The 26376-nt window shown below is 42.3% G+C and overlaps 1 protein-coding gene across 2 annotated transcripts; it reads left to right on the forward strand.

The window, feature by feature from the left end:
* The first annotated feature begins 1080 nt into the window (after positions 1-1080).
* On the forward strand, positions 1081-15893 carry LOC147017438 (uncharacterized). 2 transcript variants are annotated; one of them, XM_085847933.1, is made up of 6 exons: positions 1081-1140; positions 2562-2624; positions 14710-14746; positions 15086-15207; positions 15514-15559; positions 15673-15893. In XM_085847933.1, exons 3-6 carry the CDS (start codon positions 14728-14730, stop codon positions 15789-15791), a joined length of 306 nt encoding a protein of 101 aa, XP_085704059.1. In that variant the 5' UTR covers positions 1081-1140; positions 2562-2624; positions 14710-14727; the 3' UTR covers positions 15792-15893. The 2 variants fall into 2 exon arrangements, with proteins under 2 accessions (XP_085704059.1, XP_085704058.1); XM_085847932.1 differs by lacking the exon at positions 1081-1140 and having other exon boundaries at positions 2425-2624.
* Positions 15894-26376: the final 10483 nt, after the last annotated feature.

The following is a 26376-nucleotide window of genomic DNA, read 5'->3' on the forward strand; positions in this document are numbered from 1 at the left end:
TATTATGCATGATTCTCAAGGGTAATTCTAAAGGATAATTTGGGGTCTTATGAATCTTTAAGGATATTCAGGGTATTGGAGTGTTGATTTCTTCATGGTCGAAACGATGTTGTGGGTCTCAATGGTATTAGGCATCATGAGGGCCTAAAAGGGGTCTTAAGGTTATCATCGGTCTTTAGGTATATTAAGAGATCTTCCGGGTATCAAGGGGTATAAAGGTATAGGAGGAGATTGGGACCATACTCCTTGCAGAGCGTTGGTGCTGCTAAAGCAGTCTCCTTAGTTATTGGGCACAATCCTGGACGGGTCGCCACTCCGACACAGCATACCAGCATGCTGGCACTCATTTTGCCGACCTCGGAAGGATGACAGGCTGAGTTAACCCCACCTGGTATTAATTCAACAGCTGAGCATGATTTGAACTCAGGACTCTGGGATCCAAAGCCCACCACCCAAACCATTAAGCCAACACAAGGCATGTATAAGGTAAGAGATGACCCATGAACCCGTTGGGTTCCAGTTGTGACAGCGGTTGATGAAAAAATGATTTCAAGAAAAAAAAAAAGATAGCTCCAGCGAACTATACTGCCGAGGTTGTTTGCATTGATCAAAACCTCCCAAAGAGAGGACTTGACTGAATCGGGAATTGATTTTTTTACTAATTTTTGCGTTGCCCGATTTGAACGAAACTTGATACTGCACACCGCATACGAATGGTGAGTAAGGTCGGCTGAACATTTTTGCGCTATCGTTCACTGTTTTGGCTGTATTTTGGGAACATACATACATACATACATACATACATATACACAATATGAGTGTTTTAGTAACATATATATATATATATATATATATATATATATATATATATATATATATATATATATATATATATATATATATATATGTAGAGGCGTCTGGATCTCACATGTACACACGGATGCATGGACACACAGTTCCTTTTTCAGTACAGATTTCCAGGTGGTACTGTATAGATTTCCTTGACAATTACAGACAATTCCGGAAATCCACTTTGACTGGTATAACATATTTTGTTCTTCCGTGTCTGTCCTGCAGAAGCTCGAAAGTTTTCTCGATCATCTCTTGGAAAGATTATTCTTCCTTGTTCCCTTCTTCAAGGTACGATGGCATGGCTTAAATGAGGTACATTTTTGAAAAAAAGAATTTTTTTATACACAGCAATAAATTCCTGCATGGGGCTCATGTGAAAAAAGATTACTGACTCAACCCAAGGACATCATCGCTGGTGTGGAAACATCCCACTGAGATATTGAGTAATCGGGATAACCTCAGGATTTCTCACACCAATACTGCAAGCATTATAATGGCCGACGTCTTATGTGCTGACGAGGAGGCCCCAAATTGTGTGTGCCATTAGTTGTTAACTCCATATGTGGGTTTCATAAAATGGAACACAGCCCTCCCAGATCTGAAAGTATTGACGTGTGTGTGTGTGTGTGTGTGTGTGTGTGTGTGTGTGTGTGTGTGTGTGTGTGTGTGTGTGTGTGTGTGTGTGTGTGTGTGTGTGTGTGTGTGTGTGTGTGTGTGTGTGTTAATATGTGCACATATACACTGATGAGCCAAAACATAAGGACCACTGACAGGTGAAGTGAATAACATTGATAATCTTGTTACAATGGCCCCTGTCAAGGGGTGGGATATATTGGGCAGCAAGTGAACAGTCAGTTCTTGAAGTTGTTGTGTTGGATGCAGGAGAAATGGCCAGGAGTAAAGACCTGAGCAACTTTGACAAGGCCCAAATTGTTATGGCCAGACGACTGGGTTAGGGCATCTCTGAAACAGCAAAGCTTGTGGGGTGCTCCCGGTCAGTGGTGGTGGGTGGCTACCGACAGTGGTGCGAGGAGGGACAAACCACAAACCGGCGACAGGGTGTTGGGTGCCCAAGGCTCATTGATGCGCGAGGGCACTGAAGGCTATCCCGTCTGGTCCAAACCAACAAGGTCTACTGTGGCACAAGTCACAGGAAATTTTAATGGTGGTCACAGGAGGAATGTGTCTCAATCCAAAGTGCATCACATCCTGCTATGTAGGGGGCTGCATAGCTGCAGACCGGTCAGAGTGCCAATGATGACTCCAGTCCACCATCGAAAGTGCCTACAACGGACACGCGAGCATTGGAACTGGACCTTGGCGCAGGTCATAACGTTTTGGCTCATCAGTGTATACAGTATGTGTGTATATGTGTGTATATGTGTGTATATGTGTGTGCAAGTTGCTGTTGTTGACTGCTATCTCCACACGTGGGTGGGTTTCAGGAGATGGAATGGAGACCAATCTGTTCTTGTGCACATGTATGACTGTACGTATGTGTGTATCAGAGATAAATCTCATCGAAAAATTAATAAACAGGAATAAATTATTGCGTGGAGCTCGTGTGAAAAAAATCCTGCCTCAACCCAGAAATCAAACCCAAGGACCTCATCACTCGAGCAGCGACAGCACTTTGAACTTCTGAGTCCTTAGGAAATCCACTTTGACCGATACAAGATGTTTTGAATTTATTTGTGTCTGTCATGCAGAAACCTCCAAGTTTTTCAGATCGTCTATTGGAAAGATTCTTCTACCTTGTTCCCTTCTTGAAGGTATGATGGCATTGCTTTAAAAAAATATATTCGATATCAAAGCATGTTGGTAATACGGTTAAGGTAGCTGGCTTAAGATCCTGGGGTCTTGAGTTTGAGCCCTCGTTTTGTCTCCAAATAACACCAGGTGGGTTGACTCAGTCCATCATCCTTCAGTGATCGGCAAAATGAGTAGGAGCTTACAGGAAATATGGGGCCATCAACCGCACAACCACGCTCACAGCAATGACACAACCAGCAGCCAAAGGCTGCAAACAAAGTATACATCTCCTGAGTTTAATCTATATATATGCACACATATAGATATATATATATATATATATATATATATATATATATATATATATATATATATATATATATATATATATATATATATATATATATTCACATATATACACACATATATATATATATATATATATATATATATATATATATATATATATACACCGATGTATACATACATATATATATATATATATACATATATATACACACCTATGTATACATACATATATATATATATATATATATATATATATATATATATATATATATATATATATATATGTATGTATATACACACACACACACACACACCGTTATGATCCGCATAATGATTTGGCACAAGTTTTACGCCGGATGCCCTTCCTGACGCAACCCTGGTCGCCTCTTATGACACAGGGAAATACACACACACACATACACACAGACACACACACGTACACACATATACAGTATATACATATATGTATATATATATCTATACATATATATATATATATATATATATATATATGATCGATTGTCACAAAACTGCACCTTTTAGGGTCCGGAGGACATCTGCACCAAATTTAGGCTATAATCATAAGTTTCTGTGGTCTTACAGAAAACATGTTGAGGAATCCATGGGAGAATTTGGGCACCTTAACTCCGAAAATTGAAATTTTCACAACGCATTTAAATTATGTGTGGTGACTGCTTGAAGCCATGAGTATGCATCTAATTAATCACACTAAGAAGCAGTTACTTCTGCGTAATATATAACTGACCTATTATATATCAGTTTTTACCTATATACAATAAGCATGTGCTTGCGATTCAGTAATAAATGTGACTGAGAAACGGTTTTGTTTAAAAGTAGAATATAATTGCATTTTGTGTTATTAAAAATCAGTTTGTTTTTATAAACATGACCTTATATCAGTTCTCACCATTACTGGGGCAGTTCAGTGTTCGTAAATAAATACATCTTCGGCTATCTAGAAGAGTCTGGGTGGTCAAGGAAGGTATGACTTGTGCACACAGGACATCAATATTTAAAGTTGTAGATATATTAATGCATATTCATGGTTTCATTTAGATTTATATCGGTTATTTTCTCTGTAAAATAGAGTAACTTATAATTGAGAATACTGATCCACCATAACATATTACAAGGTATTTATATGCTTATCCAACACTCTATCCTCTCGACTAAGAAGGTGCATGTGGCAAATGAGTAAACAAAATTTTTTCATTAATACATTAAGGCATACTCATGGTTTCAAATTAAATGATAAATGATTGACTCAAATGTTCCTGAAATAACAAACATTTAATTTGAGGCATGCAAAATCATGAAATACAAGCACAAGTACCACATCTGTGTGGGAAGGCCTTAGTATCTTGAAATAATGAACATATGCTCTGAATAAATGATGCATACTCATGGTTTTGTCTATATGCATGGTTTCAGGTTAGGCAGAAATTGTAATAAATGGAAGGGTGATGCATCCACAGATTTGGAATTAAGCATATATTAAGGGTGATGTATTACCCTTATGGTAACTTAATAGTTTTACTAATGTTTTAATCCCTGGTCACAGTGAATATATAATCAAAAGGCATACTCATGGCTTCAGTAGAAACAGCCCCAAATCAGGTTTATCTCACATTTCATTTTATTATCAAGTATTTCTATTCAAAACATGGTTTATGCAAATTGCCTTAACTATTTTGCAAAGTTTACTGTGATAGAACTGTTTTGTAGGTATATTCCATGTAGGATTACTGCACAGAAAAGAGTGCATACTCATGGTTTCACATAAATTCCCCATCATAAAAATGTTTGTGAAAATTTAGGGTCCACACCAAACATATTCATGTTTGTTTCAACATAAACACACAAATATGGCATCACAATTAAATTATATTTGGATGCCTAACATACCCTGATGCACTTATAAAATGCAATTTATAATAATTATTGCAAAAAAAAAAATTTTTAATACCTAAAATATGACACATTATTACTCCTAGTTTTCAGAGTGTTCATCAAAAACATATAAAACTAGGTATCCCCTGAAAGGTGTGATCAAAACGTATACATACAGCATATATATGTTATTATAACTAATATATTAAGAGCAGTACAGCCCCAAAACCTGTTTGACTCAGTTTCGTGACAATCGACATATATATATATATATATATATATATATATATATATATATATATATATATATATATATATATATATATATATATATATATATATATATATATATTGTTGTGGTTACCAGATTCGCAAACCACCATTCAGGTCCCTTAGGTGAGGTATCTCGGTAAGTGCATGTGTAGTTAGGCCCAAACCCGTTGTCTAGTGGGAATACATGTCATTTATACGAGCTGCGACTCTTCAGGATAGCCGTTTTTCTTTTACTATCTTTATTTTGGACCAACCGCCATGATCACAACCACAACATCAACCACCGACCACAACCACCGCTTCACCACAACCGCCACGACCTTTACCGTCACAACTCGCCACCATCGCATCACCGTCATCTCGCGCCACTCATGGGCACCGATGCTGGACTCGTGTAGGGCGCACGTTGAACAGCGTGTACAAAATCACGGATTTTCTGCTTCAAAAACGGATCAAAAACGACACACGCCCACTTTTTGCCGTCCAATCGGTGAGCGAGGGGCGATTTGGCCCCGCCTCCAGAACGATCGATATATGCAAATTTGTGGATCAAAAAGCCTTCACGCCCACTTTTTCTCGGGCCAATGGGGAGCGAGGTGAAAGGTCAAAGGGAGGGGGTCAAAGGCGAAGTTACGGGGGGATAAAAAGGACGGTGTTCGTCAGTCAGAAGAGAGTCGCAAAGGAGAGTCAAGAAGAGGAGAGTCGGAAGCAGAGGGTCAAGACTTCGCGGGCGGTGGAGCTGCTCGTCGTGTGCGTTGGAGTCGGAACGGAGGGGACGGAGCTGTGGAAAGGCGGCGACATCGGACGAGGGGGTGCTCGCGTCGGTGCCAGGAGCTGCACGCCCGAGGGAGGCCGGCAGCGCGACCTGGCCGAGGTGGAGACGCACACCAGGGATAATAAAGATCCTCTATACCCCGAGCATCAGCAACCCCCCTCCTGTTTCCCCCCGCGCTGAGATAGTGCGACCAAGGGGGCCCCGTTCCCACCCCCTGCCAGGCACGGTCCACGAGGCCCGCGGGTTGCGGGGCCATCGCCGCTCCGCGTCTCATCACCAGACGGGTAGGCCCGACCCGGTCTCGGCCCCAGGCCTACCTCATTCTTGGGGGATTTTCTTTTCCTTGGTTTTGGGTATGTGTTGTCGGCGCCGTCTGTGAAGTAGAATTGTATAAGTGTTGCCGTGTGCTCGGTAGTCGGTATTAGCTCTGCACTGTGTTTTCACTTTTATGTTTGCTTTTTGTGTAAATGGAATTGTGTTTTCTTTTTTGTGTGCATTTGGTGGAATTGTATTTGTGTGCTTTCCGTTCGTCGCGAATAAATGTGCTTTATTGTTGAACTGTTTCCCGCTTCGCTTCGTCTTTTTCCCCATTGAACCCCCATCTTGCTTCACGTAAAGGGTTGGTAGTGGGCTGAGTACGCCCGATAATTAATCGAACCGTCGAGGTCGACGATAACACCGCTCGGTTATTCTGATAGTACGGAACGGGTCGCTTAAGTGGCCCGTGTCCGAAGTCGACCTGCGGCGAGGTGCGATCGCCCGGTCTACCCTCCGCGTGGGTACTTAGGTAGTTCGAATTTGGCGAGCAACCCTATCCCACGCGGGGGCTGATTGGCTCGATCGCGGTGAGACCGAAAGGTCCACCCGTGACTGGTTCCCGGCGTTAGTCCGAGAGGGTCACGACTGGATTGTCCGTCCGGTGGGCGACGTGCCGCGATTCGAGTTACGTGGCCGTCGCACGCCGGCGGGCGCGAAGACCGCAACAATATATATATATATATATATATATATATATATATATATATATATATATATATATATATATATATATATATATGTGTCAGGTCAGGTTAGATCTGTGACCTGCTACAGGCACCATGTAAACCTGTACTAACCTGTTCCATGGTCGGGTTGTCGGCGACTAAACCGCCTCCCCCCACCAGGTTTTCTGGTGAGGAGGATGTTTGGATATGGACACCCAGCAGGATTAAAAACAAAACCTGTCAAAGGGCGGAGGAGCTCCTTGTGAGCCAACGGCCATCGATATCTAGTGCCCAACTGTGTCTGCGGACGTCCTCCTGCAGTTGGGTTACTTTTTTATGAGGAGGTTGGTGGCAGGATTTGCACTCCGGCCACCGTAAAACCCTTCATTCCGCAAAATACAAAAACGCAGAAAAATCTGAAAACCCACTCCGTGGGAGTACCTCCTGTGCAGCTTCCCTTCGCATGGCAGCTCACCGGATGACGGGATTGGGGAAAAGCCCTCGGGACTCCCAATCTTTGATGATAGGAGGGAAACCACGGGGTAACATCCCTGGGTCAGATTGCGAGAGAGTGTGTCGGAGTGGTGCTGTCGTCCACCAGACGGCGGTCTCCTTGGGTTAACCTGAGGCGGTCCCTTCGGGTGGGTGCCTGGAATGTCCAATCCCTAAGAGAGGATGATCACCTGTCTCTGTTATCATCTGAGCTCAAGGGTTTGGACATCGGGATTGCAGCTCTCTCTGAGGTTCGGAGACCGGATTGCGGCGAGGTAATGGTGGGTGGTTACACCTACTATTGGTCTGGTCGCTCTGATGGTTACCATACCCAAGGAGTTGCTGTAGCTGTGTCCAATAAGCTGACCCCAATGATAATTGAGGTAACACCAGTCAACGAACGTATTATGAGATTATGGATTCGTCACTCCTTAGGTGTCATTTCCCTGGTCTCTGTTTATGCTCCGACTGAGGCGAGTGATCTCACCGTGAAGGACACATTCTACGCCACACTCGAGTCTGTGGTTGATCAGTGCCCCAGACGAGATACACTTCTATTCTTGGGGGATTTCAATGCATCGACTGGAACTGATAGGGATGGTTATGAGGTGTGTGTTGGTCCCCATGGGTCAGGAACTATGAACCAGAATAGCACTAAGTTCCTTGACTTTGCAAGAAGTCATGGACTTAGGGTGGCCGGTTCATGGTTTCAGCGCCCACAAGCTCATCGCTGGACTTGGTATTCCAACGCTGGTGGTGCGGCAAAGGAGATTGACCATGTCCTTATTGACGGTCGTTGGAGGATGATCCAGAACTGCAGGGTCTACCGGAGTGCTCAGTTCCTCAATAGTGACCACAGGCTTGTTGTGGCAACTCTAAAGCTGCACCTTAAATCCTGGAGAATGGTACCATCCCAGCCTAGGCTGGATTTTGGCAAGCTCAGGGATGAGAGAGTAGCTGAGGAGTTTGCGAACTGGCTGAGTGGACACTTCGGTGGTCTGGGTGCTTTGGGGGGTCCTGAAGAGTTGTGGAGTGCCTTCAAGACCACCGTCCTTCATGTTGCCGGTGGATGTCTTGGAACTCACTGCAGGGCAAAGAAGAATTTTGTCTCTCAAGGGACACTGGATACCATTGACCAGAGTCGCAGGGCCAGGCTGAATGGCAGAGCTGAGCTGTTCACGGAGCTGAGGCGTAAAACTGTACGTGCACTGAGGGTGGACAAGGAGGCCTATGTGCGCGGCATCTGTGAGGGGGTAGAGCATCACCTGTGGGCAGGTGATTCTCGTCCCGCTTAGAGGGGAATTCGCGCATTGCATTCATCCATGCCCATCCCTCGGAGCACTGCAGTTAGAGCAGAGAGCGGTGGGCTCTTGACAGAGGAGTCTGAAGTGAAGGCCCGCTGGGCTGGTTACTTTGAGTGGTTGTACCAGGCTGATCCCCCAGCTGTTGAGTTGGATGTCAAGGGTGTTACAATCCCTGTTGCTGACCCTCGAATCAACTGTGGTCCACCTTCGCTTGTGGAAACACGGGCTGCGGTGAACCAGTTGAAACGGGGCAAAGCTCCAGGGATCTGTGGCATCCATGCTGAACTTCTCAAGGCTGGTGGAAATGCAGCACTCATGTCGTTGCATGCAGTTTTGTGCTCTGCCTGGAACACAGGCATCATCCCAACTGATTGGAAGAGGAGCCTTGTTGTCCCTCTCTGGAAAGGGAAGGGGGATCGCCAAGACTGCAACAACTACCGAGGGGTGACGCTGCTCTCAGTGCCGGGCAAGGTCTTTGCTCGGATAATTCTTGATAGGGTTCGCCACCATCTGCTTGAGCACCAGCGTCCAGATCAGTCAGGCTTTACACCAAAGAGGTCAACGATTGACCGTATACTTACTCTTCGTGTCCTCACCGAACGCAGACGAGAGTTTCGGCAGGGGCTGCTTGCAGCCTATATTGATCTCTGTAAAGCATTCGATTCAGTGAATCGGGATGTCCTCTGGAGGATTCTTGGTCTTCGTGGGGTGCCACCAAAACTGATCGATCTGATGTCTGAACTTTACTCTGGTACTGAGAGTGATGTGAAGTGTAGTGGTACCATCTCTGACTTATTTCCAGTTGTTACTGGAGTTCATCAGGGGTGTGTACTGGCCCCCACACTTTTCAGCACTTGCATGGACTGGATTTTAGGGAGGATGTCGGAGAGATAAAGCTGCAGTGCATTGTTTGGGAATGTCAAGATCTCGGACCTTGATTTTGCAGATGATACAGTCATCTTTGCGGAGACTTTAGATATCCTTTTGGGGTCCCTCGAGGTGCTGAATGAGGAGTCGGAGCCGCTGGGATTACGGGTTTCTTGGGTCAAAACTAAGATCCAGGCTTTCAGTGACATCTTGGATGCCGCTGTCCTGTCTGTGTCTGTTTGTGGTGAGGATGTTGAGGTCGTGGAGAGATTCACTTACCTTGGCAATGATATTCATGTCTCTGCTGGCTGTGAGTCAGAGGTCAATGGACGTCTGGGTCGGGCCTGGGGAGTCATGCATTCACTGGATCATGGGGTGTGGTGCTGCCGGAACCTGTGCGGGAGGACGAAAGTCCAAGTCTTCAGGTCCTTGGTACTTCCAGTCTTGCTCTATGGATGCGAGACTTGGACTCTGACCAAGGATCTGAGACGGAGACTTAATTCCTTTGGTACGAGGTCTCTTCGGAGAATCCTTGGCTATCGCTGGTCGGATGTTTTGTCCAACGAGCGGTTGCTGAGAGAGACTCGGATGAGATTTGTTACCTGCATAGTCCGTGAGCGTCAGTTGCGGCTGTATGGACATGTGGCTCGTTTTCCTGACGCTGATCATGCTCACCAGATTCTCTCAGCGAGGGAGTCTCATGAGTGGAGGAGGCCAGTGGGCCGACCACGTGCCTCGTGGTTGCTGCAGGTTGACCATCATCTCAAGGAGATGGGGATGGGCCTGGCATTTGCCTGGGGGATGGCCAGACGGAGGCCCCTGCAGTACCGGCGGAAAGTGGACGCAGCGACGCGCTGTTCTGGCACATGCTCCCATACCTGACCTGACCTGATAGATATAGATATATAGATATATAGATATATGTATATACATGCTGCACTGCCAGTGGCAGCGTTGCTTGCAAAATAATTTTAAGAGTCATATTACAAATTGTTGTGCCTCCACTGACCAAGTCGCCGGTGGCATTATGGTTTTTGGGTTCTCTGTCCATACATCTGTACATCGGTATGTACGTATGCATGAATGTCCTTCCATGCTAATTTTCTCTGTTTTCTCTGCAATTGCCTATCCGATTGACAAGAAAATTTTTCCTTTCGCTGCGACTACTCATGTGGAATGTTTTGATAATTATGACATCATAGGTCACATTGTGTGGCAGCCATGTTGGAAAAAAAGGAAAAGCTTTGGACCTCTGCATCTCCGAAAAACCGCTCCATGGAAAAAAAATTAAACTTGTACATGTGAAGTACTGCTCATAGGAAACACATCATAATTGCATGCATCGAATGCTTTATCCAATCAGGATGAAAATTTTTGAGGTTGATCTGGTGCTAAATCTTCTGGGGGGAAAAAATTTGATGATGTCATCAGTCACGTGGTTCTTCAGGCACATTGTTTTTGACATAAAAACCTTCAAAAATATTCTTCTCTGAAACGGCTGAACAGATCGAGGTGAATCTTTACAGGTCTAATCACCTATCCACGAGGAACAAAAAGTTGTCCAAGTATGACATCGTATTGTAGGTCACATGGTTTGGCAGCCATATTGGAGTTACCCTCAAACCTTTCAAAATCATCTTCTCCAGAATGGCTTGACATATCGAGGGGAAACTTCACCCATATATTCGTCAAGCTTTGTAGATACCAGAGTGTTTACATATAATTAATAGGTCACATGGTCAGGCAGCCATATTGGATTGAACAAAAATCTTTGAAATATTCTTTCTCTTGAACTGCTTCTTCAATCGAGATGAAAAGTCACAGTTATTATCGAGTAGTCATGAGGAATATGTATTTAAATTTGAACCGTATCGGTTGCATGGTCTTCAGGCATGTTTTTTAAAGACCATTTTCCCTGCTAGTGCTGGGGTTAGCCTTGCGGGCCCCATGACAATCTTCTCCACTTTGCCCTATTTTCTGCATTTCCCCTTGTTAACCCCTTACCCGCATTTCTTCTCCCACCACCATTAGTCAAGTCTTTCCCTTCCTCTACTTCCTTCTTCAATCATTTCCATCACTCTTCGTACCCAGTCACTTTCATCCTTCCTCAACACATGACCCAACCATCCCAACCTCTTTCTCCTCACAACATCCATCACAGGCTCTATTCCCATCATCTTCAGCAATTAATCATTTGTCTTGCTTTCTCTCAATGATATTTCGCACATCCACTGAACCATTCGCATATCCACCTTTTCCAGCCTTCGTTGCTGCTCTACGTTCATTACCCATGTCTCGCTCCACAAATCATAGCACTTGCCACATGTAGCATACACCTTTCCCTTCAACCTTTACGACACGCCCCTCCTCGTAAACACGGCACTCAGTTATCGAAACTTCTTCCATGCACATCTCACTCGAGCAAATGTCGCCGAGTCTGATCCACCTTCTCCATTCAGCATGTCTCATAGGTAGTAAAATGTTTTCATACCGTTCAATTGCACGCCATCTCCGAGATCCTACTCAACATTTCCTCCATCTGTAACTCCCTCTCTGCACACCTTACACTTGAATGTAACTACCATACTGGTTAATAACCCTCTCACACCACAACATTTTTGATGAACCCACTCAGTGCACATTGTACATTGAATGGAATCCACTCCAACATCCTTCCTGCGCACAGCACACGGCCGCTTCCCAGGTTTTTCCACCTCACCACATGTTTTACCACTTACCATCACCTTCGTTTTTTCTGATATTCACCTTTAAACCTTTTGCCTCAATGCATTCCTTCCATTTATTCATCTTCTCTTTCAGGCCATCCCTACTCTCCGCAATAAACACCAAATCATCTGCACACAACCCCCACGGTAAACCCTCCTTTGCGCTCCGAGCTCGCACCTCCATCACAACTACAAATAGTAGTGGACTTGGTACTGACCCCTGATGCACTCCCAGCTTCATGTCAAACTCACCTTCAAAACCATCTGTACCCCTTCCCACATGTCCAGTCAAGTCTCCTACCACAACAAATTCCTCATCTTCATATTTTCCATTAACTTCTCTATCACACATCAGAACATGTCCTTCTCTTCATCGCTTCTCCTGACCTGCAGGGCATATCCTGAGATGACATTCACTAAGAGCTTTCCAATCTCCATCATCAACCTTTCACTCACTCGAGTCACACTCACCACACTGTCTACAAACTACTCAGAAAACAGGACACCAACACCATACACTCCTTCCGGGCACCCTTACCACACAAATTTCTACTCTGTCCCTGCCTATCCTTCACCATTCTTGCACCACTTCCCTTCCATCTCGTCTCCTGCACACAACATATGTCCACTCTTCTTCTGACCAATACTTCCACCACTTCTCCTGATCTCCCTATCATTATCCTTACATTCCATGTCACAAACCTCAGAAACCGATTTCCACGTGGGGCATCAGACATTTGGTTGTCACGAATGGAGTAATTTTCTCCCTTGCTTCGATCGGGTTCCACACCTTGATTTTTGACGAGAGGGGGTGAGGACCCCCACGGGGTACTTGGGACTGTACCCTGCCCACATATAATTGTACTCATCATGGTACCCTTTTTGAGGCAATGCTTTATGGCCGGATGCCCTTCCTGATGCCAACCCTTTTAGTCGCCTCTTACGACACGCAGGGATACGGTGTAGCAATTATAAATGGGGGCACACACTGGGGTCTGGCAGCTTGAATTATTTAATACTTTGAATCTGTGTTCAGGGATTTAAATCAAACTTTGTTCAAGTATGTATAACGATGTAATAATGATTGTGGGCAGACGCATATCTGGCGGTCGTGACGTTGAAGAGTGCTCTTCCAGTTTTCTTTTGATTTAAACAAAAAATTCAAAGCACTTCTCCATGTGGAGCATTTTTGGTTTTGTTGAATGAATCTGCTGCAACTGTAAACCAAATTTTGTTTTTTTGGATGACAAATGTGGAAAGCATAAACATGTAGTTGGCCATGTGTGAAAACTGGATCGTGCAGGAACGCTCCAAATCTTTACAAAGTTTGATATATATATATATATATATATATATATATATATATATATATATATATATATATATATATATATATATATATATATATATATATATGTGTGCAGAGGTCCAAATGGCACCAAACTGCTCTCTGGGCAGGAAAACGTACAGGAGGCAAATTTGGTGGCGATACCCAACACCAGGGCTCAGAAACTGCCATGCAACTTCTTTCGTCGATCGCGTTTGCCAATGCCGCTGATCTGCAAAAGGGTGCTATCTCTGCCTCACTCGCTTCTGTCCTGCTCTGAACCTCTTGGCCCGACTGCCTTCTTGTCGCACAACGTGAGACACATCTTAACCTCACTCTCCTCCACTCTGACATCACGCCCATCAATCATCCACTCCTGGGGCGTGGTTTGCTCGTTGCCCTCTCTCGAGGTGGGGTTTCTTGCCAGATTGGTTGTTGTTGTTTTGAGGATATAATCACTTTTTTTTTTTTAATTGCCAGTCTTAAAATGCAACAACATCAGAAAAGGTCACAGGGGGCATTCACATACTGGGAGAAATTATCCTTAAACTCCACATAATTTAACACAGCAGCACCCCCGTGTAGTGACACGTAACACGTAAGCTCATAGTTTCCATGCTTAATTTATATCGAGGTGTCTCCAACACGTCGACGGACCAAGCAACTCGATACAATCCTATCTTTCTTATGAAATTCCTCCATCTACCCCACAAACATAACACAGCCTTAAGACCCCAAATGAGTAAGGCACTCGCTTGGAATTGCCACTTCATTTTTCTCATCCACAATAGTATCTGCGAATGAACAAACCCACTCCTTTCGAGGAAATTTTGCGAGAAAAGCATGATTTATCTCTTCAACAATAGAGTTGTGAGGTGCCAGAATTTGTCCTCATTTTGAGCCTGATCCCAGGTATCGTAGGATGGACGGTAACAGTAAAGTTACCTCTTGGTTTCTGGGTAAAGCTGTATAATCAAACCAAACCGTCAGCTGTGTTGCTGAAGGTGGTCCAGCAGCTCTACTTGCCTCCTGCACAGGTTCAAAAGAAATTTGTTGCTCATTTTCAAGATGCACTAGAAGTGTGTGTGTGTGTGTTTTTTGTGAGAGTGCAATTATTGTTCTTTCTATTCCAATGCAGAGCAAAGAAACACACTGGATGTTAAAGCTCTCTCAAGGTAAGTCACTGTTCATATTCCTTTTCATTTCGTTTTTCTATTTTTCCGTACCTGAAGAGATTGCTGATCAAATCGCAATGGAAACAAAGGACCATTTCCTTGGGGTTCATGTATTGGTGTTGCCAGATGTGAAGAAGAGAGGTTCCTTAACTACATGATTCAAATCCCACATATATTGTTCATTGTCCACCAATGTCTTTGTAGTTCACGTTGAAGGACAGAGATATTTATATTAATGTCCTCCTCTCCCATTTGATGGACGTATGATCTCCTCCATTGTCTTTACATCAACGTAAGTAAGAATAAGTCTTTTAACACTCTCTTTGCTATTCTTTACAGGATTGACATCGACTCTATCATCGTCTTGGAATGAGTTATTCAAATACCGGCGGCAATTGGATGTGATTGTGAAATGTCAAATTTTCACTGCTGTTGTAGTGTGCCTCAATGTCAACATCCAGGTATGCATTTGATGACTACCTGGTGACTATTCACAGTCCATTAAAAATGTTTAGTTTATGTTTTAGTTAATTCCCAATCCATTGCATCTCTCTGGAGTGAAAACCTGAGTCGACAACTTTATGGATCAGGTTAAGGGAGAAAGTAAGTTAATGTATGCAGTACATAACACTGTGGGGTTACATACATGACAAGTCAAATTGATTCTTCATTAAGCTTTGTTCAGAACTTGCGTGAAATCAAACAGGATGTCACGTGACACAAGGTACTCTCTAACGGTGTATTGTTTGCTGCACTTTGTGTTTCAGATCATCACACTTGCACTCCAGATTCACCAATATCACAACAAGTGCTGTAAGTTACTGAAATCGAGATTGTCACATTTCACTCAAGTACATGAATAATAAAATTTATTTAAATTGAGGAATTATAATTCCATCTGATAATGATTTTGTTCTCATTCACAGACTGCTCTAAATCCACACAGAGAAGCAGAAACACCAGAAGATGGGATTCTGAGATCCCGGGAGTGAATGCTCTTGTGCCAATTAATTCCAACAGGATCACACATCCCAATCACGTGTGACATTACAGCACAAGACAGCTCTGCAGAATCAGACGTCCATGGTGCTGAGCCATGATGTTTCACCAACACTGATCCAGGATGGTTTCAGATCATATAGGATCAGATCAGAAGCCAGCGAGAATGTTTCTCTTAGGTCTCATGGAAAGGAGAATGTATATATATATATGTATATATATATATATATATATATATATATATATATATATATATATATATATATATATATATATATATATATATATATATATATATATATATATATATATATATATATATATCTTCTTCTTCTTCTTTCTGCTGCTCCCGTTAGGGGTCGCCACAGCGGATCATCTGTATGATCCACATAGTGATTTGGCACATGTTTTACGCCGGATGCCCTTCCTGACACAACCCTGGTCGCCTCTTACGAGACAAGGATATAGTACACCTATTTTTACCGGGGTATACACCGGCCCAGTATACTGGTACTCATTTCGCCGACCTCGGAAGGATGACAGGCTGAGTCAACCCCCTGGTGTATAATTCAGTGGATCAACGGGGCTTGAACTCAGGACCTTTTGGATCCCAAGCCGCTGCCCTAACCACTGCGCCAACACCAGGCTCATATATATATAGATATATATATAGATATATAGATATATATAGATATATATATATATATAGATATATATAGATATATATATATATATATATATATATATATATATATATATATATATATATATATATACATATATATATATATACATATATATATATATATATATATATATATATATACATATATATATATATACATATATATATATATATATATATATATATATATATATATATATACATATATATATATATACATATATATATATATACATATATATATATACATATATATATATATATATATATACATATATATATATATATATATATATATATATATATATATATATATATATATATATATATATATATATATATATATATATATATATATATATATATATATATATATTTTAGGGTGCATCAAACGCCCCCCTTTTTTGCGAAAGTTTGAAAAAAACATAACGGCGATAGGGCAGGTGTGTTCGAATACATGAACAAACGTTTCTCATTTTTATTCAGAATTTTCGGTCATCATCTTGGGGGTCCACATCGGGGTCAAAGTTCAGGGACGCAGCTCCTGCACATTTTTCAGAATAAGCGTTATTTTTCACTCTATAGTGATCAAAGCTTGTGTCTGGTGTTGAAATAATTCTGACATATCAATGTACTGCTCCTTTGGTGATGTTTGTAACACGGTTGGCTTGTAATTTGTTGGCACAGTTTTCTGGAAAATTGTGTTTTCCCAGAGGATTGTGTACATGCGCCATACAACGATTTGTGTCGGTATAAAAATCTCATACGCTATGGATCTGTCGACCCCGAGGTTTCTGCATCCACTAGCAAAGCTCTACAGCATCATCTTTGGTACTTAACAGCTGAGTTTGTGCCCTTAGCCTTATTCAGTGAGGATGTTCCAAGTGCAGAGAGGTGTTGACTGGCTGACCGTATCATCTCTGTCAAGCCTGATAGAGAGGAACTTGGACTATTGCCTATTGGGCGTTTTGGTGCAGACTTCAGAAAGCCTCACTTCCACAAGGACATTCACTTGACATCTAGCCTATCTGACTTTGTCTCGGTTGATTCTTGGTTTGTGTTCCGAGAACTTGAACTGGACGATTCATTCTTAACGTATGAAGTGAGTGAGTGGGCAACACTTCCAGCCTATGTGGATTCAAAATCTAAAACCAAAGCACTCGATGTAACTAATGATGTGGCTGAACGTCTAATAAAACTCAGAAGGGACTGTCTGAGTCCCAGAAGGTCTGAAGAATACTTTCAGAATGTGCAACAAGTCACTGAGAATGACAGGAAAGAGAATCCGAATCTGCAGAAACACTTGAAACTTGATCATTAATGATATTACATGAGTACCTTGATATGAATACACATAATTCTGGGGAATAAAGCCGTGAATTTAACAGAACCTAGGAATTTGTTACTATTTTGTTGTTTTTTTCTGGGAAAATCACTAGTTTCCTGCTTCTCCAGCAAATTTCCCGGAAAATTTGATTGGCTCTATATCATTGGAACATCACCAAAGGAGCAGTACATCGATATGTCAGAATTATTTCACCACCAGATACAAATTTTGATCACTATACAGTGAAAAATAACACTTATTCTGAAAAATGCACAGGAGCTGCGTGCCTGAACTTTGACCCCGATGTGGACCCCCAAGATGACGACCGAAAATTCTGAAAAAAAAAGAGAAATGTTTTTTCATGTATTTGAACACATCTGTCCTATCGCCGTTATGTTTTTCAAGCTTTCGCAAAAAAGGGAGAGTTTGATGCACCCTAATATATATATATATATATATATATATATATATATATATATATATATATATATATATATATATATATATATATATATACACATACAGTTTTGTACAATCCACAATTTGATGTCAAGGCTGTTCACCACAAACAATCAGGAAGTAATCACGGTTCAGTCGACCCGATGTGTAAACAATCGATGGCCTATGATTGAATTGGCATCAGCAGGAATTGAACACACAACATATTAGGAATATCTCGACCTGAACAGCATGAACACGGACAGTTAGGCTGTAAGAATGCACTGGGCTCATCTGCATCAACTCAAGACATGCCAAAAGATAAAACTTCTTCCTCAGTCCCGAAGCGACAGGGATGTTCTGATCCTGACAACCATCCGGTTTCACTAGTATCAGAACATTAAACCGAACAAGGCAACATGCCTTTGTCAGTTGCGATCCCAATATATTTCAACCAAAACTTTGTGAAAAGATCAGCGAAAAGTTCTCCAAGAAGATTGCATATACCCATAAAGATACCAGGGTTAGTGATGACTGCTTCCAAAACTATCTCTGCCATTAGCACACCAGGGAAAAATCTCATATACCTGTGAAGATGAAGGTGGTGATGACTCCTGCAACTACCTCCATGAAAAGAGCCCCAAAGAGAAAATATCATACAACCCCGATGACACTGAAGTGTCACTGAATCTTCACAAAATGACCTCCAAATCATCAAACCAAAACCCTGAAACAGATCACTGGAAAGCCAAGGCACGAATTTTTCTCGAGCGGGAAGGCTCAAGGAAGAGCAAAGTTAATTCTGAAACAAAGGGATGGGAAAGAGAAGAGGAGGAAACCCTGCAGGAGAGAATGGATAAAATCCACAGAAGACTGAAATCAGCAAGTAAGAGGGCTGGATTTGGAATTGTTCATGGAGGTAAAAAAAAAAAAAAAGATCGTGGAAGAATATACCTCAACGACCTGGAATGGAATAGAGTATGAAGAATGAGTCTTTCTCCAGGAGTTGAATTGTTGAGAAAAGTCCCCGAGTTGACAAGAAATGTTTTGGTTAAAAAAAAAGTTTGACTGAATTACACAATTGGTTATTTTGTTGAGAAAGTTCCATCGGGAAATCATTTCAGTCCACAGCAATGGAACTCCACCTCAAACAAGTCATGATGATTGGAGTGTAATACTTAGGTACGTGAGGGAACCTAATCCGAACCTGAACCCAACCCCTAACCGAGTTACTCACTTTCCAAATTATTTACTTTCTTACTTTCCTGTCTGTTATTTTCCAGATATTTATTTGAAGGCCACCATGATGCAGGCCGGTGGCCTTCATAGAAATATCTCCTCAATGTGACCTCTCCTTTCCCTTCCCAAATATCTGATAATCTTGTCATTCTTTCCAGGTGACTCCAAGAAATGATTCAACAGCTACTGAATGGAATTCCAATCAACCAAACCTCTTACTTTCATTCTTTTTCAGATATGTATTTGAGGGCGACCATGATGCAGGCTGGTTTGGATGAAACTTGATAAAGATCTCCTCAATGTGACCTCCCCTCCCCCCACCGTGCTGCCAACCACCACTGTCGGATTTAATTTGGTAAATGTTTTGTATTCAGCGTTTCAGATTTTTCCGCCCTCTCGTACCTGAGGTTTCCCAATCATTGTGTTGTAGTTCAGTTGGCTGTCAGTCACGGCTCAAGCCAATGAAGCCTTTGTCGCTCCTGTGTGAAGCGGGGCCATCGCCGTGAAATATAAAACACACAGGAAATGGCGCTCTGTGCTGAGGCGCGGCGGTGATGGTTATGGTTTAACCCTCAACCAGGCAAAGATACCCGGGGGGTTAAAACGGCACTGTAAAGTCTGCACAGCATTTGTGTATTTTACCCGAGTATGGGGTGGATCACCTGTTGGAGATGGTCACCTGACAGCAGTGGTCGACAATCCAAATAACAAAAAGATCCATTTTGGTCAAAAACGCAATAGACCGTCAGCGGAACGTCAAAATGGTGGCGATAAATGAGTGTCTTTCCGGAACTCGTGGATCAACATGTTTTTGTCATTTTTTTCTCAGCCAACAACATGCCTGGCCCTGTATTAAACATTCTCCACGAGATACTGTGCCAAATAGTGTCAATATGACCTCAAAGTGGCAACTACGGGGTCAAAAAGTACGTTTCTTCCCCCCCCCCCCCTTGAGGCCATGTTTGTCTCTCGATAACTATTGTATCAAGGATCCCAGATTACAGAAATTTCTGTCACAGTCCCACAACATGACTGCACTGTTCCGAGAAACATGGCACCATGAATATAAAGACAGGCTCTTGACGACAAATTGAAACGCCTTTTTTTGTTTAAAAGGGGCAAAAACGAACTGACGTAGAATGTTCACAACTCATGAATTTCCAAACATTAATCCATGGGCTCTGGGAAATGTGTAAGTATCTAATGTCAGCAATTACTCTCGATTTTATAATTTTCGAGTACCTCTGATATCTAGCTGGGTTACAGCAGACCATTAAAGATGCCATCTCATGCAAAAGGAGGTGTTTTACAGGATTATGTGAAAAGACCTATGCATTTCCATCCAGGGTTACCAAATAGTCATCAGCATTGCACACTGATACGTACTCCTGACCGCATCAACTCTGGGTAAGTGGGAACTGCTGCAGGTGACCATTAAATATTCCCTCCATTAGTCCTGCCAAACCTTCTGTGGAACCTTTTGGGGTCCCAGCCAGAACCTAACGTGGGTGGCTGGTTTCATAAATACCTCATTACAATTATAATTTTGAATTTTGATCCATACGAAGCTGCTCCCAATAAGGATGTAACATCAGAACGGAGTTTGTATTTGTTTCCCTCAGGAATGGTTGTAACATTGTATTTTGTTCAATTAGTTGTAGCATATTAAATTATGATGGGAGTGGTGCTGTTTGGAATTAAAATATAGGGAGATTAAGTGTCAAGGAGAAGGAAATCTACGTGAGAGTTTCCAACCGTGACATTTGTGGATTCAGCATCTGTCGTCTCGCCATTGACATCATCGAAATATTTCCTACTTACATGAGTTGGGGTCAGCTGAAATTCCGTTTTGAAATCAGATTTAATACTGTTACCACAATCAACACTGCACATCCAACACAGTCATTGCATTTTAACGGTCCTTGTATCTTCTGTTCCGTCACAGAATCCTTAAGAGAACTTACACACAGGTTCCACCCTCTTAGGAAAGCAGCCATGGTAACCGGATTATTTCCCCACTTACAGGGTATTCAGCATTCAGTTTCTTTGTGAGCAGCAAGTTTTGTTATTTTGCTCAAGTCCTTCATGAGCCGCCTGTCCATGCCGGATGTTCGACTGAAGGTGTCACAAGAATGTGAAATTTCTTTGTTCATGATTTGGCATTCGCTGTTTCCTCATTGTGTCTTTGCTTTGGGATCCCTCCCATGCATAGCAAGGGTACCTCGTTAGTACAGTATACAATGTCTGCCCCTCCCCCCCCCCAAACTCACGTGCCACCATCTCCAAGGTTCCTCATGCCATCCTGTAAACCTCCAAAAAATCAACTCAAAATAAGGTGAGCTGTTTTGCTGTTTGTCTATTTGTTTGTGACCTTACTGCTTTGAGCTCTCAACGTTTATCACAACAAAACTTTATACGATCAGATTTTTTTTACCACAATGCACCACGATAGGGCTTTCAAACAGTCATGATGTCATTTGGTCCATTATCACTCCTTTACAAGCTTTCAAACCCATTGTTCCATTCAGCCCCCTGAGACCTCTGTTCTTCATCGTACGGCCCGCGAGTCACTGGCGGTCCCCCGATGGCCTCAAGTGCGGCCCCTGGCATGCAGCCAATCATACGTAAATGTGAAAACACCCCCATCCTAATCCACCATAAATGCTATCAAATCGACCCAATGGTTTCAAATGAGTGTTCCAACGCGAAGCATAAAAGTAACACAACTACATCAGTAGGTGGCAGTGAGTAAACAAACAATTATGCTTACAGCCCATTCAACAACAACAAAGAAGATTACGTGGAGGCAGGGCCTAATGGAAGCCATTATGGAGTCCAGCAGGCAGTGTGGCGGCTCTCACACTGATGTCTTATCGGCAAAAGTGGCCCCCTCCTAAAAATAGTGAAGATCACTGCCTTAGACTTTTACACCCTTTAGACCCCTTCATAGTGGGGCAACTTAGCATAACAATTGTGCATTTTGTGAGGAAAGCACCACATTTGGCACACCAATAGCCTATCATATTATGAACAGATTTGGATATTGGGCCATCTCAAACTTTTTGATGGCAGTGGAAAATGGCTGCCACAGCCATCAGCGGCTGAATTTGAGATGGCCCAATATCCAAATCTGTTCATAATATGATAGGCTACTAGTGTGCCAAATTTGGTGCTTTCCTCACAAAATCCACAATTGTTATGCTATATTTAGCTAAGTTGCCCCACTATCATACCCTTTTGTGACATATACACCTTCTTTGGCCCTTTTGACATCTCTCGCACATATCGACGTTTTAAGATCCTTCGGACAGTTGAGACCCCTTTTGCTCTTTCGACTTTAGACCCTTCGACCCGTTCGGCCTTTTTAAGAACCTTCAACCAATTTTGACCAATTATACCCTTATAAAACCCTTTTATGACCCTTCAAACACTTTAGACACCTGAAACCCTTGATGTCACTTCGACCCGTCAGACCTTTAAACCCTTTTTGACCTATTCAGACACTTAAGCAGCTTTGGACCCCTCAGAAAACTGAAAAAAAATTGCACCGGAAATCGTTTTTGGTGCATAATTCGCATGACAAATTGCAATGACGAATCAAAATTGATGTCCCAAAGAGAAACTGATGTTGAAAAGTGAACGGAAACTCCTGATTTATGGATCAGCAGATGGAAAACCAGAATGAAATGCTGTGCGAAATACCTATGGGAGTACAGAGAGGTGGAGGGGGGAGGGGCAAGATTGGGGACTGAAGAAGTGATGTGTAGAGGGATAAGTGCCTTTGTCTTCATTTTTGCCTTGTTGTTTGACCAAGTGAGTTGCACTTTAAAACTCCTAAGATATCTGGGGGAGTTTCATGTTGTTTAAGTTAACCTACTGATTACATCCAGGTGAAACCTATTACACTTATTTTCTAACCTTTCAAAGAAATAATTTGCTCCTGAAGTGATTTAAGGTTAATTAGGCAAAGGGTTTGAATACTTATGCGACTGAGAATCGTCTATTTTTCACATTTTGCCTGCATTTGCTTGCTTTATCACTTTGGAGTAGTTTGTGAAGACTGTATATATTAAGTTTGAAATGAAGGCATCATGAAGCGAGAAGGGCACTCGGTAGGGCGCATACCTCTGCCGCACGATGCCTGATCCAAACAACATTTCAGGCCCAATAAATATTTGAAATATCAGGTTATATATCGTTTTTAAATGCCACCTCTCAATGGTGAAGAATCACTTTAAAAATTAAACAATTCTCGTATCCGGATCTGGATCTTCACTAAAATCGAAGCTTCGTCCTTGTCACACACCCAACCTTTACACCAAGTTTCGTACGAATCCGTCCACAACTTTTTGAAATATCGTGCTATATATCGGTTTAGCCTGCTCACTCAATGATGAAGAATCACCGAAAAAAATTATCACATCCAGATCCGGATTCTGATCTTCACCAAAATTGAATCAATTCTTCCTTGTCTCACACCAAACGTGTAAAAATCACTGTAAAATCATTCGTTTTCTCCAACGACCTCATCTCAGCTCATCAATTCATACTCAGGCCAGGTCACTCAACCTTGGACATGCTGCTACTCTTTCAAGAATGGATGGAGAGTAGTTTCAAAAGGGAGGGTTTGATACAGCAATGTGTCACGTTCTCAAAGTCGCAATATTCGCTCGCTTACGCTCACTCATATTTATCCTTTTCAAACTTCTCGTCCCACGACAAACACCTGGGGTAAAAACTCGTGGAGGCATTTGTTGGACAGGACTGAAGGTATCACAAGTGAAATGTTGAAACACAAACTCAGTTGAAACAAACTGAGATCCATTGCCAAAGATAAGTTCCTGCAGATCTCCTTCACCACTGAAATCTGTAGTCAGGAACTTGATAACTGTAGCAGATGTTACTTGGGACATAAAGGCTATTTCTGGCCATTTGCTGAAGTAATTAATTAAGGTAATGGCATAGCGACAGTCCATTTGGCCCTTTTCAAGTGGTCCCATTATAATCGATGGCAAGCTTTTCCCAAGCAGCACAAGGGAGCAGAACTGGTTGCGAAGGTGGAACCCGAGTGACAGCTGTTTTATCATGCATTTGACAAGTAATGCACGACTTGATGGCAACTTCCACTTGGCATTCCATCCCAGGCCACTAGTTGAGCTCACCCAGCCTTAATTTAGTCCTTATAATACCTTGATATGTATCATCAACAAGTTGGATGAACTTGGGTTGAAGTTCTTTTGGCACTATCACATGCTGAGTGCCCTGAATCAAGTAATCCTTCTGTACAGCCAGTTCATTCCCATTGCGAAAGAAGGGAACTACATTTGGGTCAATACCCTTCGCATTGCAAGGCCATCCTCTGGACACATATCCTCGCAGCTTCTGGAGAATAGGGCATCTATTGCAAGTTTCCTTGAATTGTTTCACAGGTACAGCAGCGCAGTCACCGGACACTAAAGCCACCACTTCCACATCCGGTTCATGGTAAGGCTTTGTCATGGGGAGTGGTAACCACGATAAACAGTCTGCAGTCACATTTTGATGGCCAGGTTTGTGCACAATTTCATAGTTAAATGACAGTAAGTGTGCAGGCCAACGTGCAATTCTCATTCCAGCTTGACCAAGACCTTTCGAAGACAGTTGTGTGGTCAGTGGACTGTGGTCTTTAAGCAGGATAAATACCGACTCCACAGGTATGCCATTTCTCAGTTACCCAGTCGCAGACTAGTGCTTCCTTCTCTACTGTAGATTACTTGCGTTCGCATTGTGTGAGTGTTCGTGAGGCAAATGCTACTGTTTCCTCTGAAGAGTCCTCATGAAGTTGAGTGAGCACTGCTCCGAGTCCAGAATCAAATGTGTCTGTGGTCACAATGGTGGTCAGAGTAGGGACAAACAAAGCAAGTGCAGGGCTCTTGGCAACCATTTTTTTTATACTTTCAAATTGAGTGTGTGTAGCCTCGGTCCAGGAGAAGTCAGCATCCTTGTGCAGTCAGGCATAATGTGGCTCCAGGACCGTCGCATAATTTGGAATGAATTTGGAGTATCAAGAAGTCAAACCCAAAGAATATTGAAGAGCAGATGCATCTTCACTGTGTGTACAAATCCTTTTTCATAGCCTAGAGTTCCAGTGACGTGAGGATTAGATGTCTGCCAAGCCGATGTTTAATGCACAGAGGTACTTAGCACTGATGCAGGAGTAACACATCTATTAACAATATTCAGTCCAAGAGCAGTGAAGAGATCCATGCCGAGTAGAGGTGTTCCATAAGGCACAATTAAGAAATCAGTAGGCACAGAAACATGGTTGTGTCACACCTGTACTTGAAGACAACCAACTCCAGTAAGGGTTTTTTTATTTTAGGTAAGTCACCGAGTGTAATTTTGGTTCTGTAAGAAGTGCATTCTTGAAATTCTCCAGGTAGGTAGTATGGAAGAAAAAGTAATTATATTCATGTACTCTCAATCTTGATGGTTGCTGGTGCTTTATAAATATAATTTTTATGCTATAAGTCGAATTGGCTGTCAGTTATGTTTGCTTTACCCAAGAGTCTTTTGACCTAAATGTTGATAAAAGGAATGTCTTACTATGAAACCGGGTGACCTGGTTGATAACACTGCAACTTTTGACTTAGTGGACACGTATTGCAGTTGGAGTTCTTTTGCCTAATGCTTATCAGCCCCATCCACTCCCACAAAAGCATAGAAATGCCAGGAAACTTAATCTTAGCTTAATGGAAATCATTGTGTATGTTTACCATCTCAGTGGTTTGGACTCAGTGGTACCGTGTTAAAATAAAGGTTCTCTGAAGAAATGTACTCTCATTGTGGACAGTGTATTAGTTGAAGTTTTAAGTTGAGTAACAGGATTTACATCGACTCGGTTAACAACAAAATTCCACAACAATTTGATGCCGTGACTCGGATGTACTAAATCCCTGCAGG

This window comes from Eptatretus burgeri, chromosome 11 (genome assembly GCF_056783735.1).
Source record: "Eptatretus burgeri isolate ZD-2024b chromosome 11, Ebu_testis_v1, whole genome shotgun sequence".
Classification (NCBI taxonomy): Eukaryota; Metazoa; Chordata; class Myxini; order Myxiniformes; family Myxinidae; genus Eptatretus; species Eptatretus burgeri.